Source organism: Verticillium dahliae, genomic scaffold (assembly GCF_000150675.1).
Source record: "Verticillium dahliae VdLs.17 supercont1.20 genomic scaffold, whole genome shotgun sequence".
Lineage (NCBI taxonomy): Eukaryota > Fungi > Ascomycota > Sordariomycetes > Glomerellales > Plectosphaerellaceae > Verticillium > Verticillium dahliae.
In genome coordinates, this window is record NW_009276967.1 from 114,318 (window position 1) to 135,542 (window position 21,225).

The 21,225-nt window shown below is 56.9% G+C and overlaps 7 protein-coding genes and 1 non-coding gene across 8 annotated transcripts; 4 read left to right on the forward strand and 4 right to left on the reverse strand.

Annotated features, from left to right (window-relative positions):
* Positions 1–491: 491 nt before the first annotated feature.
* Positions 492–2,567, reverse strand: VDAG_08332 (uncharacterized protein; the record flags this gene model as incomplete). The annotated part of the gene is made up of 2 exons (XM_009660057.1): positions 492–1,691; positions 1,785–2,567. 2 exons carry the CDS (start codon positions 2,565–2,567, stop codon positions 492–494), a joined length of 1,983 nt encoding a protein of 660 aa, XP_009658352.1.
* A 5,173-nt stretch (positions 2,568–7,740) lies between these two features.
* On the reverse strand, positions 7,741–7,832 carry VDAG_20225. Its single transcript has one exon. It is a non-coding gene; the product is annotated as a tRNA-Asp (tRNA).
* Positions 7,782–8,596, reverse strand: VDAG_08333 (uncharacterized protein). The gene has a single exon (XM_009660058.1). It carries the CDS (start codon positions 8,582–8,584, stop codon positions 8,258–8,260), a length of 327 nt encoding a protein of 108 aa, XP_009658353.1. The 5' UTR covers positions 8,585–8,596; the 3' UTR covers positions 7,782–8,257.
* Positions 8,597–9,757: 1,161 nt separating this feature from the next.
* On the forward strand, positions 9,758–11,998 carry VDAG_08334 (G2/mitotic-specific cyclin-3; the record flags this gene model as incomplete). Its single annotated transcript, XM_009660059.1, has 3 exons — positions 9,758–11,032; positions 11,091–11,630; positions 11,699–11,998. 3 exons carry the CDS (start codon positions 9,758–9,760, stop codon positions 11,996–11,998), a joined length of 2,115 nt encoding a protein of 704 aa, XP_009658354.1.
* A 1,010-nt stretch (positions 11,999–13,008) lies between these two features.
* Positions 13,009–13,917, forward strand: VDAG_08335 (signal sequence receptor alpha chain; the record flags this gene model as incomplete). Its single annotated transcript, XM_009660060.1, has 3 exons — positions 13,009–13,086; positions 13,154–13,578; positions 13,638–13,917. 3 exons carry the CDS (start codon positions 13,009–13,011, stop codon positions 13,915–13,917), a joined length of 783 nt encoding a protein of 260 aa, XP_009658355.1.
* A 682-nt stretch (positions 13,918–14,599) lies between these two features.
* Positions 14,600–15,073, forward strand: VDAG_08336 (uncharacterized protein; the record flags this gene model as incomplete). Its single annotated transcript, XM_009660061.1, has 1 exon — positions 14,600–15,073. One exon carries the CDS (start codon positions 14,600–14,602, stop codon positions 15,071–15,073), a length of 474 nt encoding a protein of 157 aa, XP_009658356.1.
* Positions 15,074–15,448: 375 nt separating this feature from the next.
* On the reverse strand, positions 15,449–16,345 carry VDAG_08337 (uncharacterized protein; the record flags this gene model as incomplete). Its single annotated transcript, XM_009660062.1, has 2 exons — positions 15,449–16,191; positions 16,258–16,345. 2 exons carry the CDS (start codon positions 16,343–16,345, stop codon positions 15,449–15,451), a joined length of 831 nt encoding a protein of 276 aa, XP_009658357.1.
* Positions 16,346–16,788: 443 nt separating this feature from the next.
* On the forward strand, positions 16,789–20,930 carry VDAG_08338 (pre-mRNA-splicing factor ATP-dependent RNA helicase PRP43; the record flags this gene model as incomplete). The annotated part of the gene is made up of 2 exons (XM_009660063.1): positions 16,789–20,611; positions 20,680–20,930. 2 exons carry the CDS (start codon positions 16,789–16,791, stop codon positions 20,928–20,930), a joined length of 4,074 nt encoding a protein of 1,357 aa, XP_009658358.1.
* Positions 20,931–21,225: the final 295 nt, after the last annotated feature.

Here is a 21,225-nt window from a genome sequence, read left to right on the forward strand (position 1 = left end):
CAACCCAACCCCCTTCTGTCCAGCCAAGAGAGAACATCCGATCTCGCCTCAGCCTTTTGCCGTGCAGCGCGGCGTATCCCACGCCCATGCTGCGCCTCCTGCCGTCATCCAGCATGCGTGTATTCCAACACGGCACGCCTTTTCTGCCGCAGTCCCACACAGCTTTTATTGCGATCATTGGCCAGCTTGGTGTCGCTGGCTCCAGGCGGGGAACCGAGTACCAAGGACAAGAAAGAAAAGAATAAGGAAACCGTCATGATTTGCTTGCTTGCCGCTGAGCCACACCATTCCAAACGCCATCAAGGAGTGAAAGTGACCTTGCCAGGTCCTCTCGATTACTTCCCGATTCCCCGTCCTACCCCCGTGACCTTGACAAAAAGAATCGTAGACCTCACGGCTGCTGCGCCCTGCCCTAGTCTGCTCTGCCTCATCGGAAGCGCATCAATTGTGGATGCAGACACAAGCTGAAGGCTATGATTTGTGTCATAATTCTACCGTTTGCGCTTCTTCAGTTTGTCCGCAGCGGCGGCGGCGGCAGTAGTGGCAGCAGACACTGGAGTTGCTGAAGGCATGAGAGAGGGATGCGATGGACCGACAGCGATGTCCTCCATCTTAATGGGGACACCCATGTGGCGACCATAGCGACCCTTGCGGCCGTTACCTTCGTCCTCGCTGATGCACTGGTCGGCACTGAGACCGGCGTCCTTGCAGCGACCGCAAGGACGCTGCCTATCGCAGCCCTTCTTGCTTTTCCGGCAGCGCTGACAGCGCGGCTTGGCAGAGAGGTCAAGCTGTTCCTCGTCGACGGTACCCGGTGGAAGGGGCACGCCAGCTGTGACAGACGGCTTTCGCGACGGAGGCAGCGAGGACGGCGACATGGGGCCGTTGCTTGCCACAGAAGCAGCAGGCTTCTTCGACTTGGTGGTACCAACAGGACGAGGCACTTTGCTTGCCTTTGACGTCTTGCTGGTCTTGACCGCAGAGGTCAAGACTTTAGGCCTGGGCATGTCTGGCAGGGCCGTTTTGGACTTCAATGGCTTCATAGGAGGCTCATCTTGTTGGGTAGGTCGGGTCGCGGCGTCTTCACCGAGGGTAGCGCCCCTGTCGAGACCGCCATTCGGAGGCATAAAGTGGCTCTCGGTGGTCTGGTAAATCTTGCGCATAGTCCCAGCGGCATCGAGCTTCTGGCGGCGAGCCTCAGGGAGCTCCTCTTCACTGTCGCTGTCTCCCTCACTAGTGGCACCAGTCGACGAGGCAGCGTCAGCGCGACCGCTGAATGTGTCATCGAGAGTCGACGCCGAGGTTCGCCCGTGAGAGATGTTTGACATGTCACCCAGGCGCATTAGCTGGATGGCGACATCCTTGTCCTCCTCTGACATGCAACTGCCGACAGTCGGGTCTGGTGTCGGCAGGATGCCAGACATACCAGCATGAGCACTGCCTTGACCGCTGTGGCTGATGCTGTTGCGGGCGCGGCGAGTGTCAGAGGCGGGTGTTGCGTAGAAAGCAGCCTGCCCGAAGCCGTTGTTGTAGCTTTGCGGGGACTGCAGTGGCATAGGGTTCGTGAATGGATTCTGGCCTTGCTGCGCATGGGATATTGAGGGTCGCTGGTGTTCGATGCGACGCGCAGGCGACACTGATGGGTTCGATGTGGCGGCTGGCATTTGCGGGGGTGCGAACAGCGGCAGTTCCTGAAGAAGAAAAGGGAACCGAGATCAGCCATGTTCCACAAGCAGCAAGACGAGTCAATCGAGAAGGGAAGCACGATTCGTGGAGAAGCTTACCGAACTTTCAAACTTGGCCCTCTTCCGACGGCCACCCTCGACAATATTCTCAAGACTAATCTCAGTGTTGCCGAGCTGTTCCTTGGCCTTGCCGGAGGTGGTACTTCCGGGCGCGCCGTCGCCACTGCTATAGCCGTTGATGCTATCACTGTATAGTTCGGCGTGTGGGTGGGCGGCTGGATCACGGGCCCTCGAGGAGCGTGATCGACTCTTCTTGGTCGTGCGCGGGTTCGCGTTGGCTGAAGCGCTGCGGCGGTCGTGCCCGCCATAGGGAGAAGGACTGCGCCTCCGAGGCGACCGCGAAGCGGTCCTTGTGAACTCGGACGTGAAGTGCGGCGGCGCCTGAAGGGGGTATGCTTCGGTCCCATAGAAGGGCTGAGTGTGATTGGGGGCCGAGTTGAAGGCTGGAGGAATAAAGGAATTGGAGGAGGCCGCGGGAGCATCCTCAATGACACGAACATAGACAGTCATGCAATTGCGGAAATTCTCGTAGCGGGCGATGAGGGTAGTGCCGTCTTGATCCTCGAAACTGACGCCTCGGGAGCCGGTCGGGCCCGAGTACAGCCCGTAAAAGTTCTTGACAGTGGTGACAATGGAGTCGGTAGAATCATGGGGGAAAATATCGACACGCATTGGAAGACGGCCACGAACCTGCGTCTCGGTGAAGAGGAGTTCGAATGTGACCTTCTTCGGGCTTGCGACTTGGTGAGGAGAGACACTGCCCGTAGCGGAACGGACGGCCTGGTCACAGTTCGCAGCAGGTGTAGGGGATGCGGAGGCCATTTTGACTGTCGCCTCACCTCGCTGTGGGAACAATGATGTGTTGCGGTGTAAAGGATGAAGTTTGTCGGAGATGGTTGTTGGAGGATGGGACAACAGTAGCCTGTTGGTCCACTGAGGGTTGGTGTCGGGTGAGGACGTCCGCCCTGAGGCCGAAGCGACGAGAGTGGCAGCCCGGCAGCGACTGGTGCCTTGACCTCTGCTTGATGCCGACCCTCTAGCCCAGAAATGAGTCGTTGACTATTTCTAGAGTGTTGTCACACCGGGGCTTGGACGGGTTCGCAGTGATGCGTGCCCTGTATTGCGGTCTGTCGGAAGTATTGTCGGTTATTGGTACTACGAGTCGGCAGGATATCAGGGAATGGTCGGGGTTGGAGTTTCCTCGAGACTGCTGTCGAGAATGCCCGATCAGTATTGATAATCGCGAAGTAACGGCGATGAGCAAGCGGATGAAGCAGATGGCTCATTGGGGGAATGGGTAGAGGACAACGATCGGATGTCAGGCCCAGCATTGCGTGAGTCGGCACACCTGAGGTTGGGCAGGACAAGAAGGACGGGTCTGAGGAGCGAGCCCCGGGGTGATGGGAGTGCGAGACTGAGCGGGAGAGGGCAAAGCAGAGGACTCACATGATCGCATAGAGCGAGAGAATGGGAAAGACTCACCAAACGAGAAGGTGATGGCGTTGAAGGATGGCTACGGGAGGAGCAATCCGTGGGTTGTGTGTATGGGAGGGAAAAGAGGAGTTCCAGCGAGGTTCGATTTTGTCTCTGAATCTGCGGTCTGCGGTCTGCGGTCCGCTGGCCACGGTCGACGGCTGATGGTCTGCACTGCGGTCTGCACCCCTGGGCCGGCCGGTCGTGGTGCGCTGTCCAGCGGTGTCATCCACTGGGAATGGCGCTCACCACTCCCTAAAGGCCCTGTGACACCCTGCCAGGCCACGAACGGCCAGGGCCGCCGCACAGTGCGCGAGCTGCGTGGGTGGCGTGGGCACTTGGGTGGTTCAGGGTGCTACTTTCCCTGCTACCCGCCTACTGTTGACCATTACATTCCCTCATCGCCAACACGTCGAGGAGGTTTTCTGCTAAGCCCGGCATCCCCGTCCTCTTCCCTCTCCCACGCACGCATGGAGGAGCACTCCTCAGTCGTTTGCCTCAACCCCTCTGCTGTCGCAATTCCAATCGTAATCACCTTCACCGGCTGTTCCCTCTGCCCCCCTGGGAGGGTTGGCGCCTGGGGTGCAAGCTGGGAAGGTATTGACCCCACTTGCCCTTGCCCACTCTCACTCGCTTGCCTCTGTCACCCCTGCCTCATGGCCCACTGCCGCCCGCTGGTGGCACTGGTATCTGAGTCTGAGTGCGCGCAGGTGGGTGGACCTTACCTCGAAGCAAGAAGAGCCCATCTCGACCTTGCCTAGGCAGGTGGTCCCCAGGTAAAAGGTGGTGCCCTTTCCCAGACTGGTCCAATTCAGCACTCCGGCGCATTTGGTAAGGCGCATTCGGACCAAGAACGCTGGGCGTGAAAAGAGGACGACTCGGAAGCTCATGCGCCAATGGACAAGCTCACCCGCCTTTTCCCTTTCGTTTCACGGTTTGCTACCCCCTTCCGACCGGCCCAGCTTTGCTCTGGTCTGTCACACCTCGCCTCGCCCTCTCGAGAGACATTTGCCATCTCGCGCACTACGGGCGAGCGCACCAGCCAGGGTTCTGACCTCACAGCCCACCCCCCAAGTTCCTGAGGTAGCAAGGATCGGGTGGTGCTTTCATTCCCGCTGGTCAGCGATGTACACTTCAGCAGCGTCATGTATGCGCGCTTGTGGAAGCGCCCAACTGTGCTTGTTATCCAGCAGATCGCCAGCCCCCTCGCGCGCACTTCAGCACTTCAGTCACTGTCTTCTTCACGCAAAAAACAGGTACGAAACAGAAACAGTTCATGATTGAGGACATGGCGTTCTACCTGGCTCCGCTCTGTGCCCCGAACCATGGCTCTTGGCCAATGGCTTGCAAGGTTGGCATACTCTCAGGCTCATCGTACACTGTAGGATGACGGCCATCAATGAGGACAGCCTACCTAGGTAGGTAGGCCTCTACCAAGGCACCAGGCCAGGCACATCCCACCTGCGCTTGGCTCACACTTCAAAGTCGCCCGAAGAGGCAGCCACTGTTTGATAAGGTAAATAACAGGGCGTGAGACAAGAAAACAACGGAGCGATCACGGTTATGGTGTTATGCAACCAGGACTCAGAGCCACGACCACGACCGCCTGGTCCCGGCCAATGACATGGGTGACTTGTCCAACTAGAGGCGCCAGATGTGTGAGCGGTGGGTGGGAAGGGAAGCGCGGCAGGCCGGATGACACCCAGAAACTTGAGCACAGGACCCTCGGCGACTCGATCTTCCCCACCTCACGGCCACATCTTGCTCAGCCAGTACGCAGGTATGTACCGACTTGCCTACCGTTCTGCTCTGCCAAGCCATGCTTCACCAGCCAGCGACTGGCCGACAGTTCCAGTCGAACGGAATCCGAAGTGAGATGGCCCCGGTGGTCGTATCAGGTACAGCCTAGTCCGGACAGTCTTTCTGCGAGGACCGCCGACTGTTCACCAACAACGCACTGATCGGCCACGACCGGTTCTTCTTTGCCAGACGCTGAGTGGCCCATGGCAGGCACAAGCTTCCAGTCCGTCAGATTGAGTACCCCGGCCTCTTGTTTCAAAGTCGCCTGGCCACCTGGCCGCCCATCGAGAAACCGCTCCTCAAGATGCTTCTCCGGCATTCTCTCCACTGGCCAGCGAGCGCCGCAAGGCGGCATGGGGATGCGATGGTGTACCGGACAAGGGTATTTGGCTAGGTACTGGAGCACATGATTTGATCCCGAGGTCACTCAATTGATGATTGACAGCGCAAAGGGCCGCTTCTGCCACGAGATTCCGTCTGGTGTTCCCGAAGCAAATGGAAAACACCTGCCTGCCTTCCTAGGTACCTCACCTAGGTAGGTACCATACCTATCTATTACCTAGGTGCCTCCCTGCTTTGCCAGATGTATAGTTTGTTCTCTGTGCAGTGCCTGCCCCGGAGAGTTTCCTACTGCATCCGAGAAGCACTTGCTTGTCGTACCTTACTCGTCTCTGTACAAGTACCTTCCTCCCGCCGGCGCGCCCAGCAAGCCCTGCAGACCAAAGTTACGGTGTGCATGCAGGCCATGTGCGCTTGCTTTGAACTGTGCCATGGGATGCGACCTTAATTGTATCTTTTTTGCGATTTGCGACGGCTGCCCAAGGCCTGCTGCCAGCGCGGCGCATCGCATGGTGTCGCATCGCATGGCAGCGCATTGCAAGCCCTGGTAGTCCTTGCGCACACGGCATCAGAAAGATTTGCAGCTGATGCTTTACTTTTTCTTTTTCTTTTTCCTTCCACCTCTCTCTTCCAACATTAGAGTACGTTGCATCTTTGACAGAATATGCTAGTCATTCATGATGACTAGGTTTCGGCCGCTGACAGGCAGCCAGCCAGCTGGCCATCCACATTCTGAATGCGCCCGGGACGATCGGCGCTCGATCGCATCTGGACCATCCGTTGCGAAACCTGCGAAAACTCACACACCTGCATGAGGATGAACGGCTGTGAAGGAGGAAATTCGTTCCCACACCTTGCGATGCATGAACAATTTGTGCTCGAACGTCCGCGACCCTTGGTTTCTCCGTGACGAAGCTTCGATGCGCATCGCACATCGGGGCTTCGTGTTGCACAGTGCCAGCGCAATTCCCCCGTCTTGCGACTGGCGTCAGACAGCGACAAGGGTCGCATCCATCGCCGGACAGTCTCGATCGTGCAAGCGCGTACGGTGCAGGTGCAGCATGGCTGATCTGACATGGAGCGCGTAGTTGAGCCAAGTCGATGGAGAGACAGACGGACGGACAGACAGGCACCTTGCTGTCCTAAGAGATGAGAGAGCCGCGTGCCCATGCAAACGACTGATCTCTTTCCGCAGACATGCGCACAGCATGTCCTAGGTCCGCTCACGAAAGACGGGGCGATAATGTGGTCCCCGACGCTTCGAGACGACCTTAGCGCAGCTTGCGTGGCGGTTCTGGTGAGGGGGTGATGCCATCCTCATGCAGACTATCGATTGCCAGTCCTTGCCTCAGCCAATTCGCAGGTCAGCTTGTGAACGAGCGACAACACTCACACTCTTGCGCGCACACCACAATGGAACATGGCCAGCTCGTTCGTTATGCGGTGCGGATGCGCGCGACCATGGACAGGAGCCCCAGCTCCTTGCACTCACCTCACAGAGGTGCAGCCCGAGTCAAAACAAACAACACGCTCTGCGTCAGGGCGGTGCAACAGCACCATGCGACTGGCTGCCGTTGGCGGTCTCAAAAAAGCCGACCGCTGTTCCTGTCCAACCGCCCGACGACTCCGGCAACGTGAGCAGACAGCGCGTACTGTGTTGCTGACCCAGCCTGCTACCCTTCTGAGCACCGAACAAAATGCGCCAGCGACGGCAATAGCTTGTGCATCGTGATTGCGTCGACTGGAAACATATATACGAATGGGAATTGCGATGGGTCAGCGCGCGCCGACTCATCCTTTGCGACGTCGTCGTACCAGCCGATGTAGAAGTTGACGCTCGGGAAATATGGCGGTTTTGGAGGGGGAAATGGGTCAGGTGACCTCGCGAGACTCTCGTGCCGGGTCCAGCACAACAACGCGAAAACAGCTGGAAATATGGTCAGCTGACACTCTGGGTTCTGAGTAGACTTGTCATTGAAGAAAGTTCCATGAACTCTTTGGTGATATGTTTTCCAGAGTTTTGCTAATCGCAAAACACTAGTCAAAAGTAACTTGGTAGCTATTCGGCCGTATCGCTCTGAATGTTGTCCTTTATGATGTTATGAGGGAGACGCGACAGCCTCAACAGTCTTCCATTTCCGTACTAGTGTCATCGCAGATAGATGATATGTAAGGGTCCGTGCAGCCGCAAACGCAGACCCCAAACCCAAGCCACATAATAAGCATCGAAGCCACTGCATCACAAGCCACGATTCTCACGTGCTCGGGCTTTGCCATTTCGTAGGCCACCCAGCCAATAAGTTGTGCCCCTCCCAAAAAACGAACACGCCCTGGTTCTGCAAATATGCTGTGTCTTCCCCTGACCAGAAAAAGCAAAAGATGTCTTCCGATCGGGGAATTGAACCCCGGTCCCCGGCGGAGTCTGCCTTGAAGAGCGATGACAAGCCGATATCCTAACCACTAGACTAATCGGAATGAAGGATCGTTTTTCCGACTGGCGATGGCCGCGCTCACCGTCAACTTGATATTGCGTGAATGAGTGGGGATGTCGCCTGGCGATTGCCAGAATGTCGTGACCCACATCAGACACATGAGGTGTCGACAGCAAGCCCGCGAGTTTGAGAAGTGCAAAGAGTCGGATCAGCAACCCTTTGTAACGGCCTCTCGACTCTCTGTTTGAGGCTCGAAGAGGCATAGAGCGGCAGTGCTTTTGTTACTGATGCCTCGGTGAATACGAGTCTCGTTGGCCAACGTTCTTGTTCAAAACGAATTCCAACCCACAACACCGGAATATGCGCTAGCTTGGCTGTCAAGGGAGCTTCTTCCTAATTAGCAATGTCCGGCCACTTCGGGGGATGCACAACGCTCTGATACACGTGGAGAACAGACCTGTGGGATTTTTAAAATGCATCCAAGTTCGCACCCGAGACAGCCATTTGGCTCGTAAAGGCCCGCGGAGGATGAGAATCATACTGATCTCGATACCAAGTTTGCCTTTGCTGGGACAATAGACAAGGCTTTTCTCGTTGAGCCCCATCCGAACAATGCCAAAAGCGCATCGCATCGGCAATCTGTGTAGCATCAATAAGCTGGCATAGCGTACGAATGCTGAAGTATCCGCTTGCTCTCCTTCCTTTTGACGACACAGCTGCCGGCTTCGAGGCGTGCCGTGGACTCCATTGGGATTGTTGAGAAGGGTTTCGACGAGCTACTCCCAGGATGGACATGCGGGCGTGCCTATCTCCTGGCTAGTCCAACGAATAAGCCAACACAAGCTTCTCGGCAGTATTTTTATGCGTGGGCCGCGTCGCATATCGGCATGCCTGCGTCTCATTTTGGGTAGGAGTCAGTGGCTGTCTGGAGCCTCGTCAATGGCAGCTGGCTGGCAGGCTCTAGAGCTCCGGAATGACGACGGACGCTACGGCTTCCCTTGGGATCGCCGGGGCGACAGGGGTCCACATGGTTGGCCAATCCGGAGCGCGTCTGTTGGAGCTCCAAGCACGTGCGACCGCGTCAGTGGTCAGTTCCTGGCTAGACAGGTCCCCACCAAACTCTGGATCCTGGAGAAGCTCCTGTGCCTGCCAGGTCCCATGGTAAACAAACAAATCTCACCTTCCACCGTTGCATCTCTTAAAAAGGCACCGGCCGTATAACAACCGCATTCCTAGGGGAGGCAGCGCACACCTCTTGCCCCATGGTTTGGTTCTTTCCCTTCGCCTTATCCATATCCTTCCCTCCTCCAACTCCCCTACCAACCCCAACGTCCACCAGGTAATTACTGGCTGTCATCACAGTCGCCCCTTTCGCGGCAAGCCAGGTCTAAACCACGACGACGTCGACAACCTCGCAGCCAACCCATCCATCTCCCCTCCACTCGGCTGTTCACCTCTTTTTCTCGACAAGGCAGCCTTTGAACTGTTTCTTTCCAGCAGCTCTTCACCCGACGACTTGACTGCCCGGTACTGCTTCGGCACCAGGATTCACGTTCCGACGTAGCAGTAGGCAACAGCTTGTTTACGGGATTATCCTCGAACAGAAAGACGAGCAGAATACCGCCGATGCACTGAGCGAAGGTTGAGACTCGGCGCTTGACAATTACCAGACTATCTTCCAATCCTCAGAGGAGTCGTCGGAATTGCAAGAGCGCGCAGCATTCACACAGCATATCTAAGCTTGGACCACTATAATCAACATGGACGCCAGAGTAAGTTTATCCTCTTCCGTGTAATTGCCAATTTCTGTACCTCCGCCAGCCCAACCCAACTCTCCTCTTGCCCACATTCACATCACTCCCAATTCATCACTACTGTCATCACCACAGAAAGAGCCATTCTGACATTCAATTCCACAATTAGCCTCAACGACCTCGCGCTGCCCTCCCCGCGCTGGGCAACGAGAACATGACGGTCACGAGCAAGCAGTCTGGACACCAGCGCCACAAGTCTACAGGCAACCTTCAAGCCGCTTCACGCAATGGTGCCCTCCAGGCCGCTGCCAAGCGCACCGTCTTTGGCGATGTGAGCAATGTTGTCAAGGGCCTCACCTCGGGCAACGGCGGTGTCGGCGCTACCAAGGGCAAGATTCCCGTCGCTGCCGACAAGAACACCCTCAGCACGCAAACTACGTTTGGGTTTTCCAAGCCCGCACAGCGATCGATTGCTCCTTCCCAACCCGCCAAGGGCAATCTGAAGACGATGGCCTCAGCCATGCATGTTGGCAGCCAGAACAAGCTCGCTGTCCACAATGATACGCGACCCGACGCGTCGCAGGCTCAACTCGTACACGTGCAGGCCTCGAGACCCAAGACGGCGGATGGCAAGCTGGTGGGTTCGACCTCAGTCGACACTCTCCAGGGAGAGTCGATTCTCGACCCTACATCGTTTGCACACCTCTCGGCCGAGCACGAAGTCCAGGCGAACCTGGGCAGCATGTTGGATGTCAATCTGAACATGGCGCCGTCCGCTGACAACGGCGCTCTTCTCCATAATGAAGAGGCTGACCTTGTGGCCCACCTCGCCCCCGCGAAACCCGCCATGACAACCTTCCAGCCTCGCCACCACAAGTCTCAGCCTCAGCTTAAGAACGAGGCTGTTGAACAACCGCTGCGACGCACCCAGAGCAGGTACCTCGCGGCACAGACGTCCGAGCCTCTCGACCACGAAGAGTCGAAGTACCTCGACGACGTTACCGAGACCGCTTACGAGGATGCCCTCGAACACATCCTCGACCAGCAGTTGCAAGGAATCGAAGGGAACGGCCACTCTGCCCAAGACCGTGGATACGACGACAAAGCCGCATCCCAGTACCCCGAGACTGGTGGCGAGACTTCACATAACTTGGACCGGAACTTGGATCTCGCTCTGCCTGAGCAATTGCCTGCTCCTCCCATGTCGGAACCCGAGGAGTATTGGGACGAGGTTGAGGAAGAAGAACTCTACGATGACCAGGGATACACGACGGCCCACTCCTACAAGTCGCGTGGTGAAATGACCGTCAGCGGTGCGACTGCCCTCCTTGCTCCCAAGTTTACGGAACTCGTGCAGCGAGAGCTCCAGGCAGCGAAAGAGCATGTCGAGTACCATCGCACTCCTGATGAGGTTGAGGAGGAGTTCTGGGATGTCTGCATGGTCGCAGAGTACGGCGAAGATATCTTTGAGTATCTTCAGGAACTCGAGGTCAGTCGTCATCATTCTCGTGTCGTACCCTCGAAATAGCTTACTGACACCGACACAGACACGCATGATGCCCGATCCCCATTACATGGATCACCAGTCCGAGATCCAGTGGTCTATGCGCTCAGTCCTCATGGACTGGCTTGTGCAAGTGCATGCACGCTTCAGTCTCCTTCCAGAAACTCTTTTCCTGACGGTCAACTTTATCGACCGCTTCTTGACGTTCAAGGCTGTTTCTATCGGCAAGCTCCAGCTCGTTGGTGCCACCGCTCTGCTGCTCGCATCCAAGTATGAAGAGATCAACTGCCCCTCGCTCGAGGAGATTGTCTTCATGGTTGATGGATCGTACGCCGTTGAGGAAATCCTGAAGGCGGAGCGCTTCATGCTGAGCATGCTGGGCTTCGAGCTGGGATGGCCTGGTCCAATGAGCTTCCTCAGACGCATTAGCAAAGCCGACGATTACGATCTGGAGACACGCACCCTAGCCAAGTACTTCCTCGAAGTAACCATCATGGACGAGCGCTTCGTCGCAAGCCCGCCCAGCTTCCTGGCGGCAGGCGCCCATTGCCTGTCCCGCCTGATTCTGAAGAAGGGCGACTGGGTAAGTCACCAACAGCGCCATGCATGCGATCCAGTGCATGACATTCTTGCTGACACGTTTTTCTGTAGTCCCAGGCCCATGTTCACTACTCGGGATACACCTGGAGTCAGTTGAAGTCACTCGTGCGCCTTATCCTCTCCTGCTGCGAGTCGCCTCGCGAGCACCACGCGGCTGTCTTTGAGAAGTATGTCGACAAGAGATACAAGCGGGCGGCCGAGTACGTCCAGATTGAACTCAAGAAGGGCTTCACTGTCCCATTTCGTTCATCCACCGGCCATCCGTCCCCGTTGATGGACCTCGGCTGCTATGAGAACGAGCTCGGTGCCTTCAACTATCCGGCCAAGGCAGGCCAGCTCATCAACGCATGAGCTCGGAAGCCAGAAGGTTCATCCTGCCTCGTCCATCTCAGAGTCTGATGCCATCCGAACCTACCCAGCGGTGCTCGACTCTTCGGCCGCACACACTGTCCGACATGGACCCAAACGGAGCCCAAAGGAAGAGAGACCCCCAACCCCCTTACGACTAATATCAAACGACTTGACGAGACCCACGAATCTTTTCCTTCACGCTTGGAGGAGGGTGTTCGCACCCTTATCCGTTATTTGTTTCTGTTCTTGTTATTCTACATTGCGACTCTGGCTACACCACTTTCGGCCAGCGAGCTCGGGCGTTACGGATGAGGTTACCATCCAGGCATAGAGGGAACAGCAAGCCAGTTCACGGAAATGGACGATGCACGGGGAAAATCCGCCACGTGCTGAGTTGGGGCCTCGGGGACTGCACATGGGAGAAGAGTCTATGAGTAATATTTGCTTTGGACGTGGGCGTTGTAATTTTTTTATGTACGTGATTAAAGACCGGCTGGCGCGGGCCATGCAAGGGGCAGCGGACATGGCCTGGTTGCTTCGTCAGTAGGAAACAAAAAAGACATATATTCGGTCAACCTTTGCGGCTCCTGACGTGGTCAACATGGCAAGCATGCCACGGGCAGCTCACGATGTCCACAGCCAAGAGTGGCTATGAGACGGATGGCGTGCGCTGTGGCTGGCAGGTGGAGCCCTGCTTTTCGCCCCTTTGCGGGGACGTTGCACTCTGGCCACATTGCTGACTCCAGGGCACGCACGGGCAGTGTCTCTACTGAGGGTATTTTGACGCAGCCGGCCAGCCACCAGCCACCCCAGAGCTTCCCCAAATTCCTACCACTGCCTAAACTCTCTTCCATTACCTCCCCCACACAGACAGACAAGCTCGTCGCTGGAAACGAAAGGGAAAAGCCCTAGGTCATTTGTTCTCCTCTTCTTGCTCGGCCCCGTGCCTCTTCGATCCAATCCAGCCCTCTTCCTCCCTCCCTCTGCAACAAGGCCTCTTCAATACCATCATGGTTCAATTCACCTCTGCTGTTCTGGGTTTCCTCGCCCTTCCCATTTTTGGCGCCATCGCCCAGGATGCTGTGCCTGTGAGTTTACACTGAGACGGCGACCCTCGCGACCCTCGCATCATGCCGCTGACGCCAATTGACACAGGAGGGAGCTCCCGTTGCCGATGCGCCCACGCTGGCTGCCGACGTCGAGGCTACCTTTCCCGATGCCGACATCTTTGGTGTGAAACTTGTCAACGGTCGCCCGACCAAGGCGGTCGTCGAGATCACCAACCACGAGGATGCCCCCATTCAGGTCGCATTCGTTGCCGGCTCTCTGTCTCGCGCCGAGGAGCTTGCTACCGAGGTCATTGTCCGCAACCTGACGGCTGTGCGTTACGATCTGACCATCGAGCCCAAGGAGAAGAAGGCTGTGCCCTACTCCTTCGCCCTCGACATGCAGCCCCAGGACGTCAAGCTTCAGCTTGTCGCCGTCATCAGCAACGCCAAGGGCGATGTCTTCCAGCTGCCTGCCTACAACGCCCCTGCCGCCGTGGTTGAGCCTCCCACCAGCATTCTGGACCCCCAGATGTACGTCTCGAGCAAACCCTTTGATTTTCTTTGCGCGCCGTTCTGACAAATGTGCACAGCATCTTCCTGTACCTGTTCCTCAGCGCTGCCTTCACTGGCACTCTCTACTTCGTCTACAAGACCTGGATCGAGGCCCTGTTCCCCCAGGCCAAGCGCAGCGGCAAGAAGGTCAGGACCGTCAATGTCACCGTCCCCGTCCCCGAGCAGGACTCGGCCTCTTCCGCCGCGGCCACGGGCTCCGGCAAGGGCTACGACGAGAGCTGGATCCCCGACCACCACATCAACCGCCCCGTGGCCAAGAGGGTCAAGAGCGGCGCCAGTGGCAAGGTCAAGATCTAGAAGATTGGCACAATGCGACACTAGGCCTCAAAATCTAGGGATCCCCCGGCAGAGGATGCTGGAAAAGGTATGGAAAAGCAATGCGACTCGGCTCGTGGGCTGGATACCATGCATGTATATGATTTGTGATTATTTTACGTGCGCTTGGTCGAGGTTAAAGCAGACCGACCGAGTCAGGAAGCAACACGCGATTGTCAGGCCTTGCGCGTCAGTGCATCTCTTGTCTGATCAGCGCTTCAAAATACATGTTTTCAAACTTGCAACCGCGCGTTGAAAAGAAACTCTCTTGAATGAATAAGTGAACAACGAGATTTGCCATTGTGATGGGGCTTTGGGTAACAAGATTACCGAAGAGATGCTGTGGTAAAGTAGTCTCAGCACAGTGGCTAATAAAAAGGCGGAGGCGTTTTGACTTTGAATCATTCGTCTCCGGGGACAGGGGTCTGCTGATTGACCTGCACGCGCACAGGTATCCACTGGGGATGGAGACGCGACTTTCTATACTTTCTACACGCTTAGCTCCCCGCGTAAATTGAGAACCTCTTGCAGCTTGCATCACCCACGCGTTACCACGTCTCTTCTCCAAACTCTTTCCCAATTCACGTTCATCGACGCCTCCATAATCGGTTTCAACTTTGATTCCAAGCAAAAACCATCACACACAATAAAATCACCGCCCACAATGGCATCAGAAGCCCCAGCCGAGCCCGTCAAGCGCGGTCGCGGCCGCCCCAGAAAGCCCGACTCGGAGAAGAAGCAGAAGCAGCGAGTTGACGATGGCACGCCGCGTCGAGGACGAGGCCGTCCGAAGGGAAGCCTCGGCAAGCCCAAGGTCCTCACCGCCGCCGCCGGCGTCTCCAAGTCGACGTCGGCGATGAACACGCGGTCGACGGGCACTCGTGGTCGGCCTCGCAAGAGCGACGCCGCCGGAGCTCCCGCCGCGTCGACCACCAAGGCGGCCGGCACCACGCAGACACCGTCCAAGGGCGGTCGTGGCCGCGGCCGGCCGCGCAAGAGCGACGCCGCTGCTTCCTCTCCTGCCGTGGAGCGCGAGGAGCCAGAGTCTGCCGCGTCCGAGGCCGACGTGCCTGCGGCCGATGAGTCGCCCCGGAGCAAGAGTGCTGCTTCGCCAGAGGCTGAGCAGGATGAGGCTTGAATGTGAGTTGTCTTTTTTTTTTACCCTCAATCAACGTGTCTATTTTCTCTTTTCGAGCGCTGACACGTGCTTCCCAGGGCAAACGGACTCGGAACCACCACGCAAAAGACATGGTACGAGTTCTGCACACATGTTTACAGGACCATGCTTGTCAGAAACAAGCCTTGCGTTCGGCCAGGAATGGAAGGGTAGGCGTCCGGACAACACAATGGGAAAGGGACGCACACTCAATGCTAGCACGGGATGACGCGGGTTGATCACTGTATTTCTTTCTTTTTTTTCTTTTCTTGCCGAGTCTTCTTTTCTTTCCACTGTCGTCATAAAAAATTGAAAATTTTCCTCCAGCGCTCCGCGATCTCTCTTGGGACCAGGCCGTTATTCCCTCTTCCACTCGTCGAACTCCACTTCCAGGTGCGCCTTGAGCTGCTGGAACTGGTTCTTGTAGCTCTTGTGGCAACGCCAGCATATAAAGTCCTTCTTCAGGTATCCTTCGTGGCCTGGGTGCCGTCTCGGGTCATCCTTTGCCAGTGGGAAATCTGCCACGTCAACGAGGAAGGGCGTGTTGAACGAGTTGTAGTGCTTGCGATGCTTCACGCACTTGGAATGCATGTCCCTGCTGAAGACGTGGATGTGCAGATGGTTCATGCTCGGATGTGCATGGATCCCCGTCCTGACCTCGAGCGCCCAGTTTCGACCGGGCGGCAGCTCGTCGCCGTCGACCTCGACATGGCCGTTGAGCACGGCCTCGCGCCTGGCGTCGGCCTTGCTCTCGTGTCCGAGTTTGCGCTGGAGTTCTTTCGCGACGAGGGCTTCGAGCTTGCGCACCGCCTTCTGCACGGAAGCTAGAAAGTCTGCGTCCTCAAAGGCTTCAAAGGGGTGCAGGAGACAGTGCTGCGGGGATCGTGGGAGGAGCAGAGCGTGCACTGTCGCTTTGGGGTATAGATCGTGGATCGCGACAAAGTCATCGTCGTAGTAGATGACCTGGGACGCAGGAAAAGAGGCCGGGTTGTCAATGTAGACGCCGAGGTTGTCGCGAAACCTGTCGAGATGTGGTGCTTGGGGACGTTCGGCAGGGGAGGGTTTCGCTCGCTTGGGCTTCGGTGCCATCAGCTCGGAGACTTGAAGGGGTTGCGGTTAGTTTCCGACCTCAACAGAGCACTCCTCAGGGCGTTGGAGCTTCTTACAAGCATTGCGCTGCTTTTGTGTTGATGCTGAGCTCACGAGCTCGTCTCGCGTCATTGCTTCATCGGAAGCCTGCTTGAGCTTGTCCATCGCTGCGGGACCACTCTTGACGTTGTCTTCAGAGGCCTCGGTCAACGTAGTTTGAGGATGTTGCCGTCTCGTGTATGTGGTAGCATCGTAACCGGTGCCGTTATCGTGTACCCAATGCGGCCAACGAAGCCAACGAACATGTCGATGGCATTATTTCGCGTCACTGCAGGCGTCTTGCGAACCGTCAGAGGCTCTACCTAAACCCCACTAGAGCTTTCGCGGGGTCGCAGTGCGCTGTGCACAAGCCGCAGTAGACTGATCGCTGCTGCCCCACTAAAACTCATTCGCGACGACCAGACACAGACCGAGACGGCAGACATGAGAAAAGTTGCCCCCGTTCACGATCTTCATCCCGAGTTTCTCACCAACACGCCTACGCTGCAGTGCATCATGCCGCACATGAGTTACTAGCAGTCTTCTCCACCATATTTATCTACCCCAGGATGGCGAAGAAAGCCAAGGATCAGGCCGCCTCGCAGGCGTCGGCCTCGCAGCCTGCCACCGGCAAGGACAAGGACAAGGGCAAGGATAAGGCCAAGGACAAAGATGCGCCCAAGGGCAAGAAAGGCGCCCCGTCTCTCATCGAACAGGCCGCCGGCCCGGTCGGCCCTCCGAAGCCCACGGCAAAACAGATCATCGGCGGCGCATCCTGGACTGGCAAGCTGCCCGTCAACCTGTTCAACGAGTACTGCCAGAAGCAGCAGTGGGAGAAGCCCGACTACAACATGCGCAAGACGCCCGAGGGTTACTCTTGTCTCATCACCCTCAGCGCCAAGGACCCCAAGACCAAGGAGATGATCAGGCTGGAGCCGTTTAAGATCCCCGCCGACCTGCTGCATCTGCTCACCAAGCCTACTGCCCTCGAGGCCCGGCACTTTGCTGCCACGTATGGTCTCTTTCGCGTCTGCAGCATGCAGAACAAGCATACCGTTTTGCCTCCCGACTACAAGGTTCTCTGGAAGGACTTTCAGGCGCTCAAGCAAAAGGACGTCAAGGAAGGCAAGGCTTGGATGTACGATGCGGACCCCTTCAAGACGATCCGCGAACGACAAGAAGCCAAGGCTGCTGCCGAAAAGAAGAGAAAGGAAATCGAGAGAGTCAAGGAGAAGGCAAAGTCCATGCCGGGCGCTGCTGGCCTTGTGCTCGCCGGCGGCAGCGGCGCTGGCTCCTTTAACCCCATGAAGGGGTGGACCTCTGTGCCCAAGATCGAGATGGGCCGCAAATCCCGAGTCCAGGTCGAGTCTCTGATTCAGAAATATGTCGTTTGGAACCCGAACAAGGTCCTCATGGCTCCTCCGCAGAGACAGGTCGTTGTCGAAGACCTCAGCAAGCTAGGCTTTCGACGTAGCCACATTGAAGAGGCTGTGGACATTTGCAAGGATCGCGAAGAGACGTTGGAATGGCTCCTGATTCACGTGCCCGAAGACGACATCCCTCCTTGGGCTCTCCCCGAGAGCTATTCCGCCGGCATTTCAGTCGGATCTCTGGACCTCAAGAAGGAGGCTGCTGTGAAGCGCTTGGCCGAATCTGGATATGCCTTGGACTTGTGTGCACGCATCTTCGAGGAGACTGGGTGTGATGAAAGCAAGGCGGCTGAGACGTTGCAATGCCGGCTCTTGGGCCAGTCTATTGAAGACTGGACTGCGATAGCACCATCAGACATTCTCCCTCCAGACATGACAGCAGACGAGGTTTGGGATGACGAGGTTGTGGCGATGGAGTCCTCATTCGGCGACCTTGTCACCAAGATGTCCGAAGATATTATCCAAGTCAAGCTGGAGTCGGTAACAAATGGGTCAAAGACAAACGTGAATACGGTCCTTCAGATCCGCAAGTCGCCAAGCTATCCTGTTCACCTCGTCATCACGGTGCTGGCGCAATTGCCCGCCCAGGCGAAGCTCTCGGTCATCAAACAGACACTGGCCTATGTTCAGGAGGCTTATGGCGCGGATCCGATGAAAGTGTTCGTCGCGGCCGACTGGGCTCAGCAAAACATCAACCGCATCATTGAGAACCCTGGAAAGCTGGTGGAGATCTCATCTGTTAGCTCCACCGCCTCCGAAGCCCCTGGGACCGTACCTCAGCTGCAACGACACAGCGGCAAGCTTTCCAGGAAACCCAGGCCAATAGACTGGACGCCGAACCCCCGCAGCCGGGACCAATGGCTCAAGAGACAAGAGACCCCTGAGTACAAGAAGATGATGGCGAAGAGACAGTCACTTCCCGCATGGCAGGTCCACGAAAAGATCATCCAGACTGTTGCCCAGAACCATGTGACCATCATCAGTGGAGAGACAGGTTCGGGCAAATCGACCCAGTCCGTCCAGTTCCTCCTAGACGACCTATATAACCAAGGCCTTGGCACAAGCGCCAACATGCTGGTGACGCAGCCGAGGCGAATCTCCGCACTTGGTCTTGCCGACCGCGTTGCAGAAGAGCGGTGCTCGCGAGTTGGAGACGAAATTGGTTACACTATTCGAGGCGAGTCAAAACGAAGCCAACAGACGCGCATCACATTTGTGACGACTGGTGTGCTTCTGCGCCGCCTCCAGACATCAGGGGGACGGGTCGAGGACGTGATAGCGTCGCTGGCAGACGTCAGTCACATCGTGATTGACGAGGTTCACGAACGCAGCTTGGACACGGATTTCCTGCTGACCATAGTGAGGGAGGTCATGTCCACGCGCAAGGATCTTCTCAAGCTCGTCTTGATGAGTGCAACGCTCGACGCAGCCTCCTTTGAGAATTATTTCCGCTCACAGGGCCTCCGAGTTGGTCTCGTAGAGATCGAGGGCCGGACTTACCCCGTGGAAGACTACTACATGGATGACATTATCAGTATGACTGGGTTCAAAGCAGACGCATATGATTCACGAAGCGAAACTCTGGGCCAGACAATCCAGAAGCTCGGTCACCGTATCAACTACAGCCTTTTGAACGAGACAATCTCGACCATTGATCTCGAGCTGTCGTACCAGGAGAAAGAAGGAGGCATTCTGGTGTTCCTGCCTGGCGTTGCCGAGATTAGCCAAACGTGCCGGGCACTTTCATCTAATTCGTCACTGCATGTTCTCCCCCTACACGCCTCTCTGGAGACGAGGGAACAGAAGCGGGTGTTTGCTAGGGCGCCCCCAGGCAAGCGGAAGGTTGTGGTGGCAACGAATGTCGCAGAAACATCCATCACAATCGACGACATCGTGGCAGTTGTTGACTCTGGCAAGGTCAAGGAGACGACCTATGACGCACAGAACAACATGAGGAAGCTTGAGGAGATGTGGGCATCCAGAGCAGCTTGTAAGCAGAGGCGAGGTCGTGCAGGCCGTGTACAGGCTGGAAAGTGCTACAAGCTGTACACGCGCAACTTGGAGATGCAAATGGCGGAGCGGCCGGAACCTGAAATCAGGCGTGTACCCTTGGAGCAAATGTGCCTGTCGGTACGTGCCATGGGCATGCGAGACGTTGCCGCCTTTCTCGGGCGATCGCCGACGCCGCCCGCGAGCACGGCTGTGGATGGGGCCATCAAAATGCTGCGACGAATGGGCGCTCTCGACGGGGACGAGCTCACGGCACTCGGGCAACAGTTGGCCATGATCCCGGCCGACCTCCGGTGCGCCAAGCTCATGGTGTACGGGTCCATTTTCGGATGTCTCGACGACTGCGTTACCATTTCAGCAATTCTCAGCACAAGAAGCCCATTCTTGTCTCCGCCGGACAAACGAGACCTGGCAAAGGAGGCTCGCATGCGGTTCGAGCAAGGCGATGGTGATCTGCTCACTGACCTGGCGGCATACAAAGAGTGGGACAGCATGAAGCGCAACGGAACACCTCCGCGGCAGCTTCGCAATTTCTGCGACGACAACTTCCTGTCCTACCTGACGCTCACAGACATTTCCGCAACGCGACAGCAATTTTATGGCGCACTGGGCGAGATGGGCGTGGCGTTCGACCACGAGACGCGAGGCGAGGCACCGGCATCACAGGGCTATGCATCACGAATCATGCTGCGTGCGCTCACAGCATCGGCTTTCAGCCCGCAGATTGCGCGGATCCAGTTTCCAGACAAGAAATTCGCCAATTCCATGTCAGGCGCGGTCGAGCTCGACCCGGAGGCGCGAGCAATCAAGTATTTCACGGAGGAGCAGGGGCGGGTGTTCGTGCACCCGAGCAGCACCATCTTCGGTAGCCAGAGCTTCTCCGGCAGCGCGGCGTTCATGTCGTACTTCAGCCTCATCTCGACGAGCAAGACGTTCATTCGCGATCTCACACGTAAGTACTCCATCCGGGTCTGGGGTTTCCTTTGCGACAAAGTACTGATGTGGGTTTTGCGCGGAAAGCCTTCAATGCGTTCACGCTGTTGCTCTTTTCGGGCGCAATCGAACTGGACACGATGGGGCGGGGGTTGGTGGTGGACGGCTGGCTGCGGCTGCGAGGATGGGCGAGGGTGGGCGTGCTTGTGTCGCGACTCCGCGGCATGGTGGACGACGTGATCCGTTTGAAGGTGGAGAGGCCAGAGGTGGACTTGCGGGACAACGACGTGCTCAAGGCGGTTGCCAAGTTGATTGAGCATGATGGTTTGGATGCGTAATAGAGTAGACACATACACGCGAACGAGGCCGATGGGTCCTCGGCCCCGTTGCTCATGGGCAGAGGAAACCCGGTGGACACGATTTGAGGCATTACTTTACGGCCGGAGGTGCTGTGCTCGTGCTCGTGCTTTGTTCTGTGCTGTGCTGCGCATGTCCCGTCGGGTCGAGTCCAAGTCGAGACAGGTTGGCGTGGAGCTCATCTTGAGGTGTTTTCGTCGTCGGAGCCTGGGGGGGGTTGTCCGTTGTCGGTGGATTGGTGATGTGCGGCGGTCGGTGATGATAAAAATAAATTCC

Bases quoted from the DNA above. Each gene is read 5' to 3' on its own strand.
- VDAG_08333 (XM_009660058.1), bottom strand. From the start codon at position 8,584: ATGTCCATCCTGGGAGTAGCTCGTCGAAACCCTTCTCAACAATCCCAA.